Source organism: Larus michahellis, chromosome 8 (assembly GCF_964199755.1).
Source record: "Larus michahellis chromosome 8, bLarMic1.1, whole genome shotgun sequence".
Taxonomy (NCBI): Eukaryota; Metazoa; Chordata; class Aves; order Charadriiformes; family Laridae; genus Larus; species Larus michahellis.
In genome coordinates, this window is record NC_133903.1 from 47,732,818 (window position 1) to 47,745,742 (window position 12,925).

Here is a 12,925-nt window from a genome sequence, read left to right on the forward strand (position 1 = left end):
CTGAAATTCATTTGCCTTGAGAGAAGCTCTGGCCCTACGGAAACCACTGGGAAAACTCTAGGAGAACACAACAGCTGAGCGTTACCAGCAGAAAAATCAGGGACCGGGAGGGTGGCAGAAAACATCTATGTACCTTTTCGTTCAGTGGATACGGCATGACAGTGTTAAACAGAAATAATCCCACGTCATAAATACAACAACCCCAAACAATCCAAAGTTAGGTAGAAGGGAAAAGAAGAAAGGGGGGAAAAAAAAAAAAAAAAGAAAATAAAAAAAGAAAAAAGAGAGAAAAAGAAAAAGTCTTAATCCTTTTAATAGTTCTTTTGCTGAGGCTATTTTTTCACCTCTTTAAAAAGATACAGTCAAAATCTCTCGGACAATGGGAAGACGTGGCCCCAGCTCCTGCTCAGACCAGTTGTATGTGCCACAGGCTGGAGAAATGCTGCGGCGCTGGCGGATTTCAGCAGTCTCCAGTGCCACGTGGAGCTGGAAAGCGTCAGTGGCCTCCACCGGCAGTGAAAGAGGAGTTTCATGTCTCAACCAGGCGACTGCTTAAAAATCGACGGTCATCAAATGGTCTGAAAACCCTCCAAACGCTGGAGAGGTGCTGGCCACGTCTCCTGCCCCTCCACAGAGTCACATCATGAGCAGTATGTACAATGAAGATGACTTCAAGGCTTTTCTTCTTTGTACGATCACGTACCTAAATGCCGAACGTCCATCTGGTTTGGTCTTGTCCTCGGCCAACGTGCCGGATGCTCCGTCCCCGGGCTGGGGAGAACGGGGAGCCCGAGCCCCCGCGGAAAGGCAGAGTCACGAATCCCACGGGCACAAGTTCCAGCATCCTCACGCTCGGGTCTCGCCTCCCCCTCGGTGCTTCAGGAGCGATGCGGAAGGTCATCACCGCTGCGCGTTGCCTTCTACGGGGAGGATGGCATGGTGCAGGCTCCGCGTGTGCTTCGAATCTAGTGTTTCGTGCTCTTCCGTGAAGCTGTCCGGGCTTGCCGCTCCGTCTAAAGAACTTCCACAGCTAGAGTTAGGAGACAACATGTCCTGCAGGAGGTCTTCCTGGACTATCCCAGAGTCTTTGTTCACTTTGCCCCTTTGGTTTCCTTCTTCCTCCTGGTCGTTGAGCAGCTTGGCCAGGAAGTTGATGTATTTCATAGCCAGGCGCAAAATCTCGTTCTTGCTCAGTTTTTTGTCAGGCGGGTGGGTGGGGATGAGCTTGCGAAGCTCTGCAAAGGCTCCGTTGACGTTCTGCTGCCTCCACCTCTCCCGGCTGTTGGTAAAAATGCGACGAACCACTTTCGTATGAGGACCTGCAATTGCAACCATGCAGAGTTAGGAGCAAGGCGTAACAGGCCATTTATTACTTTGCTGAATAAGTCATCGTTTCCCAAATTAACTAATTTAATGACATCAGCAAGGCAGTGAAACAGGAGTTTCCAGCTAACTGGAAGCTAATCTCATGAGCTGAGGTAGCCGTAATCTCTGTTCAATCCAGTGGAAGGGGAAAATGGACTTGTGTCTTTTTAGATGTCTCCTGAGACGCCTAAATTTACTTCTCCAAGGAATAAGGCTTAGAGCATGACACCTGTGCAGAAGGCTGCTATATTTTTAGGATATCTCAGCAACAAGGGTCCTATTAAAAGGCTAGGTTCCAAGATGGTTTTATTTTCTATCCCAAAAGTGTCTTAAGGACATACCATTGGGACAGGAGGAAATAAGCTTAAGCAATGGCTTTGACAACTCTAAGATCCAGAGATCTTCCCTGATGCAGGCAGGATCCAGAGTTGACAGAGAGCACAGCATTGCCACCGGCCCTCCGGGTGGTCTGTGTGAAATGAGGTGGCAGGATTCACCCCGTAGCGATGAGGACAGGTGGCAATGCCACCCCCAGAGTGAAAGCAGTGTCCTTGCTGGAAGGGTGATCACGGGTGGAGGATGAAGCGGTTTCACAGCTGGCCCGAGGACCACCTGCCCTCTGCACATTGTGGCAAAAACTCCCTGTCTGACAGCGATGGGAGAAGGCACTCTAAATTGCCAGCGGTGTCCGTTTGGCTCAGTTACATGTGAACTCCTGTTAAATCCCTGTAGTTTTATTGCCATATTCCTGACGGGCCATGTTACACAGGGTGGACTCACAAAATGCACACATTCTCACTCATTGCACATCATTCATTCAATGCACATCATTCTCACTCATCACTCACACATTCTCCTTTCAGATCATCAGGGTAACTCCTGTTGGCACGAGTGAGACATGATCTCGGCACGAGGAGAGACCCAAAAGCACGTCGACCCAAAAGTAGTGTGCTACAGGAGTAGCAGCACTGTACATCAGGACTGCGGGTCCTTGGGTCCATGGAAACCAGTTCACGTAAGGAGACACTAGCACAGCATGCTTTTATTATTACGTCCTTTCCATCCTCACCTCCGGAGACACCAACAACGGAAGGACACAGTAATCTCGTGAAACTCTGGGAGAACGACTATGGTAGAAACCCCCATAGGATGGGAAGCATCGCATAGAGTGAAAACCATCACAAAGCACGAAGCAAAGACTTGCAGATAACACATGGGTGAGCGGTACCCCAAAGGACAGGCTGCGGATATTCCCATCTGCACCATCTCTCCCCTCTAGCCCCACTCTGAGACACTTGCCTAACCAGTGGGAGCAAGTCCCTGGCCATGGTGAGCAGTTTAAGCCATAGCTCTGCCATCACCCAGCGAAACCAGCATCCTCAGAGGCATTTAAACACCATTATTCTTAGATAGCAAAGCTCTAGCGTGCTTTGACTGTGGCAGAGGTGCCGACCAGATGTGATTCTGGAGGCATCCTACTCAAGCTGCACTTTGACAGATCCCACCTAGCACAATGCAAGAAGAGGAATCCCATGTTCCATCACACTTCCCTCCCTTCAGGGAAAACTGAGCCCCTTTGGTCCAGCGCATCAGATACAATACCCCTCCCATGGCAGGGTGGCACATGGGGGTATGCATGGGGACACGCTCCCAGGCCGTCAGATTAAAGCCACCTGCTTCTCCAGCGTGCGAGCAGCCGTACAACTCACTTCTCACAACATGCTCCGGAGCAGGGAGTCCCTCAAAATCACAAAGAGCCCCTGGGATGAACTGGGCGATGTCAGAATGAGAAACTCATCTCCAACCTCTAAGATCCCGGTCTGATGCATCAATAAAGCCCGTTTTCCGCTGCCAGACAGCACATAAATACCCTTCATACGAATTGATGTCCGAGAGCTCATAGAAAAGGAAGGTTTCTTGTCCCTGATGTGCATAGCCCGCTGTGCCATGGGGTCATGGGGAAGGTGGTGGGGACTAAGGGGACCTCAACAGCGCTGGGCTGCCCGGCACTGCTAATAAGGCAGTGGAGAAGGTGCCACAACCTGCTACAATAATACAACGGTTTCAACCTTTAAATACTCTCTCCAGAGCAAACAAAGCTACCAGCCTTGAATCTAGAAGGAGATGGAACTTAAAACCTTTTTACTCCCGTGAGGGCATGAGTAAAAAAAAAACAAAAAACCTTGGGCGCTATTTATTTTCCAAAAATTCTCAAGAGACTTCCAGTCTTCACAGGCTTCAAATATGCGTCTCTGCTCACTGAAAGTTGCTGACTAAGAGGAGCCTATTCCTAAAATTTTGAAATCAGAAAAAAGACCTCTTTGTCTTCATCCGGGGGCACCCAAATCAAGCTCCACTGTATAACACAAATTCTGACACCACTCAGATTTTTTTTTTATTCCTGCATCAACCGAAGTAAACACATCTTTTAGAAAGAGATCAGGTTTTGGCCAAAACGCGTCAAGCAATGGAGAAATTTAAAATGCCCCATAGCTGTGTTATAATAGAAGAGCTTTATTTCTCATAAAGAAACTTGCCTCATAATTAATTCAAGCAGTCGGATGAAAATTTCTGCCTGAATTTTGTTCCAATTGATTGACTGATGCTTTTTTTTTTAAATTGTAATTAGAGGTCTTAGGAAAACTAGTAAAAAAAATTAGCTTCCAAAGTTACAGAATATCCTTGCAGATGTTTTTTTTTACATTTTTGTCTCCATTTATATCTACTTTTAAAGAAGATATTCACTGCACCAAACTTTCCCCAAAATGGAAAAAGAAATAGTTGCAATAAACTAGCATTTGCTTCTTTAGAGAGGAAAACAAACGCTCTCCTGCCTCTCTGCACCTCGCAGGGGCTGAGGACCGACAGGAGCGATGCTCAGAGCGATGAGCAAAGCCCAGCAGACAGCACAGATGCCTCAGGACGGGATGCATCTCTCTACAAATTACTCCTGTTTAGACAGCATCATGTAGTACCTATTTTTCCCCCAAAAAAAATTCCGAGCCTAATATCGGAAATTCACATGAGCCAGAACCTGCAGGACTGAGCCCAGTGTATACACCTGCATCACAGCCCACAGCCAAGAACGTGGTTACAACCAAATATCTCTGTAATCCTTAATACCTAATTTAGCAGCAAGTCGAAAGCTTTAGTCAGACACCGTGATTTGATGGACTTGTCGCCGTAGCCGCTAAGCCTCTGGACCGAAATCCCAGACAAAAAGACTTTTTTGTGCCGGGGGCTGAGACAACCCCCTGCCCCACGGGGCTGCCTTCTGGAGGGACCGGGCAGACGGGGATCGGGGAGAGAGGGACTGATGAAGGCAGATAACGCCCCGAGCCCCTCGTTTCGTGTTATTTCCGAGTGATGTGGATTATGATTTCATCTGATTTTAGCTTAGGCGGGGAGAAGGAAAGGGACAGCTAGCCAGAAAGAGGGAAAATTAATTGCCTGGCGATCGAAATATAGCGTTTGCAATTGCTAAAGAGAAAACACATTTCGTTTGTACGGGCTGTTTAACTGCAGATAAACGTGTCGGGCTTCCAGGCGAAAATCGTTCCTGCCTCCCGCAGCCCAAGCCGGCTGCCTGGGAGCGAGCAGCGGGATCCTGCCCTGCCTTTTCCCTGCCCTGCCTTTCTTTGGTATTATCCTGCCGGTCCAACGGGCGATCCCCGCGCCTGGGATCTCTGCTGGGACACCGCTGTCACCCTCCACATCTGCTCCCAGGTTCTGCCACCAAGAGCAGACACGGGCTATTTCTCCACGGGGCGGGCTGCAGCAGGGGGTGGGTGTGCACTGAATCGAGGTGCAGAGAAGGTGGCAAATGGGGACCGGCGGCAAAGGGACCGGCCACAACCCCACTGCGACCCCGCAGACCTCAGCCCAGGTTTAGCTCTTTGCTTCTAAGCAGTTTAGAGGCAGGTTGGATCTTTCTGCTCAAGGCTGCGGTCGGCGATAGGGGTGTCCCCTCGGCTGAAAGGGGTTTGCAACCACAGCGTGTGTCACTGCAGTGGCCCTCATCCAGCCGCTGCGCTTCAACGGGGACTTAAATTTAGTGGCTTCCTTCGGATTTAATCTCTAAGCAATTTGCAGAACAGGGATGTAATTAACCATACGCTGAACTGCTTTGCTGCGTGAAGGCAAATCCACCGAGCAGGCTGCCGGTCATTAGCCGGGACAGATCTGTACAGAGCCTTACCGGGGGGGGAGCTACCCCTCCGCCACAGGCATCCTATTTGTCCTTTTCGATTTGGGGTCTTAATCCCAGCGTGTGGCACCCTGCAGCAATTTGCCCCGCTCAGCAGATGGGGAATCCCTTCCCCCCCCAACCCCCCCCCCCCCAAAAAAAAATCAGTGCAGGGGCAAAACTCTCTCACCGTCGGTGATCTCCATCTCGTAGGGAGAGGGTCTCCTCTTCACCCGGTTGCTGCCGTACATGGAGAAGGAATCCGGTTCGCCGAAAAACCCGCTGCAAACGAAAAGGCGGAGAAGCCGTGAGGACACACCGGCATCCGCCCCGGCACGCCACGGCCCCCGCGGGGCAGGGGGAGGAGAGGGGTGGTCCGGGGGCCGGCGGGAAGCCGAGCAGCTCGGTGACCTCGCAGGGAGCTCAGGGCTCACGAAGCAGAGCCCGGGGTCGTGCGGCGACACCACACGCGGCCGCGCCGGCGACACGCACCGAGGGACGCCAGCCCTGAGTGCGCGGGGGGATGCGGGGGGCGGCCGGGCGAAAACCACCCCCCTCCCCGCGGGTTTCTGCCCCCCAGCCTCCCCCCCGGAGAGGAGGGGGCAGCGGAGGACCCCTTCCCCGCACAGACGGGACGCGCTCTGCCCCTGCCAGAGCGTTTTATGTCCCTTGCGGGACTCATCGGAGCCCGGGGAGCTCCGAGGGTCTCAACCAGCTCTCGACAAGTGCCGCGTTTACCGACGGACCCCTTTGCTCTGCACGGGGCACTTCTCCCATGATTTTTTTTTTTTTTTTCTAGGAACGACAGTTTTTCGTTTCGGGTTATTCCCGCCGCACCCCCCCCCCCGCACCCCCCGCCTTTTTCTTCCTTTGCAAAGTTGCATCCAAAACCGCGATGACTAAGCCCCGAGCGGAGGAAGGGATGATGCTGCTGCCGTCCCCCTCCCTCCCTCCACGGCACCGAGCCCCGCAGCCGAGCGGGGCCCCCCTCGGAGATCCCGGCCGGGGATGGGGTGGGAGGGGGAGACACGGACCTGTTGATGGTGGCCAGCGGCTGGCCCAGGTTGTAGAGCATGGCCCTGCCGGGGGGCTGCAGCGGGAGCGCGGGGGGGCTCAGCTGCACCATGCGGGCCTCGCAGGCGGCCTCGGCGGCGCGGCACGGCTCGGCGCCCGGCGCTCTCTGCATCGCCTCCCCCGCCGCCTCCCGGCTTTTTATGTCCAGGGAGCCCCCCCGGCGCACCAGCTCGATGACGGGGACGGGGGCGGCGGGGGGCCCGGGGGAGGGCCGGCCCGCCTCCTTGGCCGCCCCGTTGAGCAGCAGCTGGGGGTCGGCCGGCGCCTCCATGCCCCCGCGGCTGCACTCCGGCTCGCTCGTGGTCTCCGTTTCCGAGTCGTGCCGCCGGGGGGGGCGGGCATCGCGGGGGTCACTGGGGGGCGGCGGGGCGGGCGGCCTGTCCATCGTCCTGCGGAGAGAAGCAGCGGTGAGGGGCAGCCCCGGTTTGGGGGGGGTGGGTACCCCGCCCCGGGCACCGCCCCGACGGGGGAGGGCGGGGGGGGGCACTTCAGGACTCGGGCTTCGCCGGCGAGAAATGGGGGGAGGCACTAATCACCCCAAATCAATTCGAGTTTGACAGCGGGACGGCTGCGAGAGGGGAAGGGGCTGGCGGGGGGGGGGGAATCTGCAGGGCCCACGCCGCCGAACCGTGCGGCGCCGTGACGTCACGGAGCGCCCCGGCCCCGCCGTGACGTCACGGAGCCCCGCGATACGGTGCGGCTCTTTGACGTCGGGCAGAGCCCCGGTTCCGCACGACGCACCGCGCAGGGGGGTGCCGGGTCGGATCCCCCCCCCCCCCTCCTCACACCCCGCGGTGATCTCCGCGGCCAGGCGCGGAGGGCTGACACCGTGAAGGCGGCTGATGCAGCCAGAGGGGCTCGGGAGCAGCACCCGGCGCGCCGCGGTGGCCGGGTGTGAAATTATGCGGCCAAATTACGGCCGGGAGAAGGCTCAGACGCACCCCCACACACACCCGTTTGGGGGATTTCTCCCCGTTTTGGGGACCCCGGCGTTGTTTGCCGCCCCGCGGAGCCCGCCCCATCGCGGCCCGGCCTCCCGGCAGCGTCCTCAAGCCTCTCCTCCCATTTTTAATTTTTTGTTTTTAATTATTATTTTTAAACCAGCGAAATACAGCCGAAGCCACTATTTGGGGGAGAGGGGGTTAAAGCAGCCCACACCGGAGTCAATTCCCCCCGCGCATTCGCTACCGCAGGAAGGAGGAAGGGGCCCGGCGCTCGGCAGCTCCATCCGCGGCCGCGCATTGTCCCCCCCGTCTCCCGCAGAACGAATGCTGTCGCGAATGCCGAGGGCAGGCGGCGATATCGCTGTTATTGCCATGCTGTTTCTCCCACCCCTCTCCTCGTTCGTTTTTGGGCTGGTTTCCCCCCCCCCCCCGCCAATAAATAAAGGGCTTCGCAGAGCAGAGAGCTGCCACACACCGGTCTCCTCCCCATCCTTCTCGTTCCTTTGCCTTGAGTAATTTTTTAATTATTTTTTTTTCCGTTTCTGCTGGGCTTAATTGTGAAAGAAAACCCATTTTGGGGGGTCATATATCACCACCCCTCTTGGGGGGAGAAAAAAAAAAAAGCAACACACGACCAAACAACAAACCACCCAAGCTAAAGCACAACCTCTCTGCCTTCCCTCCGGCCCCCTTCCCCGCCAGCCCTGGAGAAAGAAAAATCTAATTGCCTATTCCGATATTGTATAGGAAGAGATTACTCACATGTGTCATATTTAAGTAGGGACACCGCAAGTCTCTCCTGTTTCAACAAAAGCGCTCTCAGTGTCAGGCTGAATTTACTCCTCCCACCTCAAGGTACTTACGACTTTATAGAGAGGAAGGACACCCGCATCGGGATAAAACTGCTAAATCCTGGGAGGAAGAGAAGGCGGGGGTGGGGGGGGAGAGAAAAAGAGGAGAGGGTGGATCTCGTGGGCCCGGATGGCCAGAGATCGGCGGAGAGAGGGGTGCAGGGGAGAGTGAAGGAGGGGACGGCACCCCGGGGCGGCCCCTGTTATGGGGGACAGCCGGCCACCCCCGTGGGTCCCCCCCCCCACCCCGGCCGTGTCCCCGCCGCGCAGTCGGGAGCCGCCGCCCCGCACACGGGACCACAACGCGCGGCGGCCACGGCCTGGCGTAGAAAATGTAAATAGATAAAAAAAAAACGGAGTGGAAAAAAAAAAAAGCGCCTTATATTCGGGGCGAATTGGGCGGTTTTTTGGACACACTGCAAGCCCGGTCTCCCCGGGAGGAAATCCCGGACGGGGCCGGAGACGGAGTTGTTTTTCTCCCGATGGGCTCGCAAATAACGGCGGCGGCGTTTCTCCCACGCCCGGCTGGAAAATTTAATTCCTAAAAGGGTAAATTTAATTCCTAAAAAGGCCGGTTACCGGCGGGGCTCCCGCCCGAGGTGCCGCGACGGCCAGGGCCGGGCCGCCGGCGGGGTGAGCCCGCTCCCCGCCGCCGATCAACAGGAAGGCGAGGACGGTTCCCCCCCCCGCCACCGCCGCCGCCAACGAAATCACGAAAAATAAGGCTTTCTCCTTCGTTAAAAAACGAAATAATCCCGATGGCGTCTCCTCCCGCTTTCGTTAAAAACGAAATACACAAAACCGCAAAAATACCCGCAATGTTTTGCCTTCGTTTGGGGGTGATTTCGTTTAGAAATATACGCCGGGGGGGGGGGGGGGGGGCATTAATTCCCTGCCTGCTGGTTTCTGCTCCGTAAAATCCTTTTGTTTTCCAGCCGCGGATGGGCAGGAAATTTCCAGCCCAGAAACGCACCTCTGCCGCCGGCCCTTTGTAGGGAAATTACCCCAAAGCGGAGGGGGAGCGGTATATGGGGAGGGGGGGAGAGAGACACCTCCCCCCCACCCCGGGAACAAGCGAACAGGCCCTGGCCATCGGCGGGGCCGGGTCCCGGTGCCCCCCCCCACTCCACGGTGTAAGCCGGGCCCGGCGGGCGCTCCCCCCGCCGCCGCCCGTCCCACCCGGCCCCTCGCTGCTGCGTCCCGGGGGTCCCGGGGGAGGAAGCGGGAGGGGGGGGGGAAGCGCCCCACATTTTCAAAGGGGAAAGTGCGTTCTCTTCCTCACCCACCCCGCATCAAAGAAGAAGAAGAAAAAAGATTAAAACCCAACCGCGGAAAAGACTTGGGTGGTTTTTTGCCCCTTTCACCTGTCTCTTACATGGGGTAGAAACCCCCACAAATCCCCCTGGACCCCCCCCCCAAAACCCCCCGCCCGCTGAAGGGCCGGATTCCTCTTTACTCACCATTTGCTTTTCATTGGGAAAAGTGAGTGGAGCCATTTTGTGGCCTACGCATCGCGGCTATATTTGTAGTAAGTGTTGGGTGGCTTCAGCTGGGGAGGCTCTAATTCCACATCACGTCCAGTTTCCTATTTAGTATGGAGAGCGGAACACTACTGCAATGTGGCCGAGAGAGATAAAACCCCAGCAGTGGCCCGCCTGCCCTGATAAGCTTCTAAACCCATTATTTATGAAATGATTCATTATTATTTGGCAATTTTATCGAAGGAAAGCGGAAAATTATTGCAGGGATATGCATAGGAATAACTCCGGAATGCATGCCTTCTAGCTTTTTATGTGTGTGTGCTTAGATGCTCTTAAAAAGACACTGAAAAAAAAAAAAAAAAGAGTAATAAAAAATTGCACTGTGGCTGCCCGCATCTGAATAGCAATTCTTTATTTTAGTCCTCTTGGAGGTTATTATGCCCCTGCTCTTTTTTTTTTTTTGCCTTTTTTTTTTTTTTGATTAAATATGGAACACCTACTCCGTTCTTAATTAAATTTAATGAGACAAAATAAATTGTTGGAGATGTTGAGAGAGGGAAGGGGTGTGGGCTGCTTTGGGACAAGAGGAGGTAAATAAAGCGCATCAAGAGGAGATGTTTTGGAGACAAGTGGCCCCATCCCCAGCCATCCTTTCCCCCCTCCTCACTGTGTGTTTTCGCTGAAGGGCTGAATTGGGGCGAGCTCCCCGTGTCATCTCCCGTGCTGAGGCGGGGGGAGGCCGAGCATCCCCCCCCGCCGGCCCGGGGGATGCTGGAGGACGGGGAACGGAACGGGTACCCCTCGCCCTTGGGAAATTTGGGATGAGAATGGAAAGGAGAGCTCGGGGAAAGGCCGAGCCTGGAGGAGAGGAGCTTGGGGAAGGGGAGAAAGGGCCCTGGACAGCCAGCGGGGCTCGGGGACGGGGACCGGCTGCTCGCCCCGTCGGGGCTGGGGCTCAGCCCGGCCGCGGAGGGCTCCGGGCCCGGCGGGATGGGGCCACCCCCGACCTTTGCCAAAGACGCCGTGCGAAGGGAGCGGGGGACGGGCGGGGGCGGGGGTCGGCTGCCCTGTGCGGTGCTCGGAAGGCGACGGGACGCCCCCGAAACCCTCCCCGAATTGCCAGAGGGGCCCGTCAGAAGAAAAGGGGGAGAGAGAGGGATCGCTGGGGGGTCCTGGGTGCGTTCCCCCGGACACCCACAGGTAAAGCCGTCCTAGAGGCAGCGGCGGGGAGCGGTTTTCGATAGCTCGGGGGATCGACCCGCCCGGGTAGCCGAAAACCAACGAAATTTCCACCGGAGCGGAGCGGGGAGGAGGGGGCCGCGGCTGAACCCCTCCCGGGACGCCCCCCGGTCCCTGCTGCGGGGTTGGGGCGAGGCTGCGGCCCCCCGGCCGTGCGCGGAGCCCGGAGCGAGGGGGAAGAAGCCGCGGCCCCGTCCGGCGGCGGGGCGATGCGGAGCGGCCCCCGCACCTGCCGATCGGCGAAGCCGGGGGTGCGGGGGCCGCTACCGTGTCCCCCCCCGGCCCCCGCCACCTGCACGCCCCCCCGCAAGGGGGAAATGCCGGAGCTGTTATTCTTCCTTTCACTCCTTCCCCTCAACCTCCCGGCTCTGGACGCGGCCGTGGGAGAGGTTTCCACAAACCCTCCCTCGTTCCTCCCCACCCCCGGGTCGCGGCTGGGGTCGGGTCCCCGCAGGCAGGAGCCCGCACGATGCCGGCAGCCTGCGTGGCGTGGCAGGGCAGGGGACAGTCACGACGCGGCGGAGAGAGCCCGCCGTGCCTCCCGCCAGGAAACACGACCATTTTCAAGCCGGCTCCTCTCACCAACAGGAAGCGTTAAAGATAGAACAGCCGGGGCTGGGTGGGGGAGATTAGGAAACCCGAGCATCTTCTGCGCACCGACAGCCACCGCGGAACCATTCCCACTCCCCTGACACGGGTGGGCTTCCCGGTCCTGTCCCCCTTCCACGCTCTCGCCAGGCGAAGAGGCAGCAAGCCCCGCAGTAGGGAGCACCAAAATTAAAGAGGTCAGCGATGCTCCGAGCAGGCCCAAGACCTTTTGAGCCAGCACTATAAATATCTGCCCTTTAATTATGACAAAGGACAGCTAGAAACAACAGAAGCCAAGAAGAAAACCCTCTAAATAAAGCCTTAAACCGTGCCGCCCCTCCACGTGTTGTCATTGCCCGATGGGTCCCCATCGCTCAGGGTTAACAAAGCCAGACCTGGCTTCCCGTGCGTTTTTCGACTCCCAAGTGCGGTAGATGCTTCAGGATAAATAACAAAAAAATAAATTAAAAAAAAAAAGCCAGGCATCTTGAAATTACTCAGATCTACAGTACGAAAGGAAAAGCCATTTTAGGGAAGTGTGGGGGTTTTTTGTTGTTTTGGTCAAGTAAATTCATGTTTCACTCGCCCAGAGGTTGCTGTCCAGGATTGTATGATTTGTGTAACTTAACCTTATTAACACCACACCCTTGTCCTGGGCTGTGTCTGAGTAGTTTGGCTTCTGTCTTCAAATTGTTTCTAGCCCTCGAGCATTTGAAGAAAGCCTTTAAAATATTAACCAATACAACTGTCATCTTCCTGTGTTTCCAGACATTTTACAATAGGAAACAAAGAACAAAACCCTACAACAATAGCTCAGAGGTATGAATTGCCTCATTCATCTCACTGGAATGTTCAAAAACATTAACTATTTTTTGACTGATTCAGCAGAAAACATGCTGCTAGATAATAAGCTTGTGCTTGATCCAGGGGAGATTCAGGGACTGAGAAAGGTTTTATTTTTCAGCACAGCAAAGTAGCACCTTTCCGGAAAGGAAGCAAATATTCTTGTTGATGGAAGGGGCTGCGTAAGAGGAGAGAAATTCTGACACGGCTGAAAGGGAGCCACTGCCTTCCTCCCTCTGTACGGGCTCTGAAATAGCACATGGCTTATTTCACCCCCAATTCTTAATCCACACAGGTGGTAGATACTGGAAAAGGCTCTCAATGTAATTAATTAGCAATTAGCACCCACTCAAA

At 55.6% G+C, this 12,925-nt stretch overlaps 1 protein-coding gene across 3 annotated transcripts; it reads right to left on the reverse strand.

Annotated features, from left to right (window-relative positions):
• Positions 1 to 287: 287 nt before the first annotated feature.
• Positions 288 to 10,024, reverse strand: TAL1 (TAL bHLH transcription factor 1, erythroid differentiation factor). 3 transcript variants are annotated; one of them, XM_074597843.1, is made up of 5 exons: positions 9,881 to 10,006; positions 8,332 to 8,481; positions 6,586 to 7,014; positions 5,742 to 5,833; positions 288 to 1,319 (listed from the first exon to the last, which is right to left on the reverse strand). In XM_074597843.1, coding segments are annotated over exons 2-5 (942 nt in total). In that variant the 5' UTR covers positions 8,334 to 8,481; positions 9,881 to 10,006; the 3' UTR covers positions 288 to 900. The 3 variants fall into 3 exon arrangements, with proteins under 3 accessions (XP_074453944.1, XP_074453945.1, XP_074453943.1); XM_074597844.1 differs by having other exon boundaries at positions 8,332 to 8,368; positions 9,881 to 9,968; XM_074597842.1 differs by lacking the exon at positions 8,332 to 8,481 and having other exon boundaries at positions 9,881 to 10,024.
• Between the last annotated feature and the right edge of the window lie 2,901 nt (positions 10,025 to 12,925).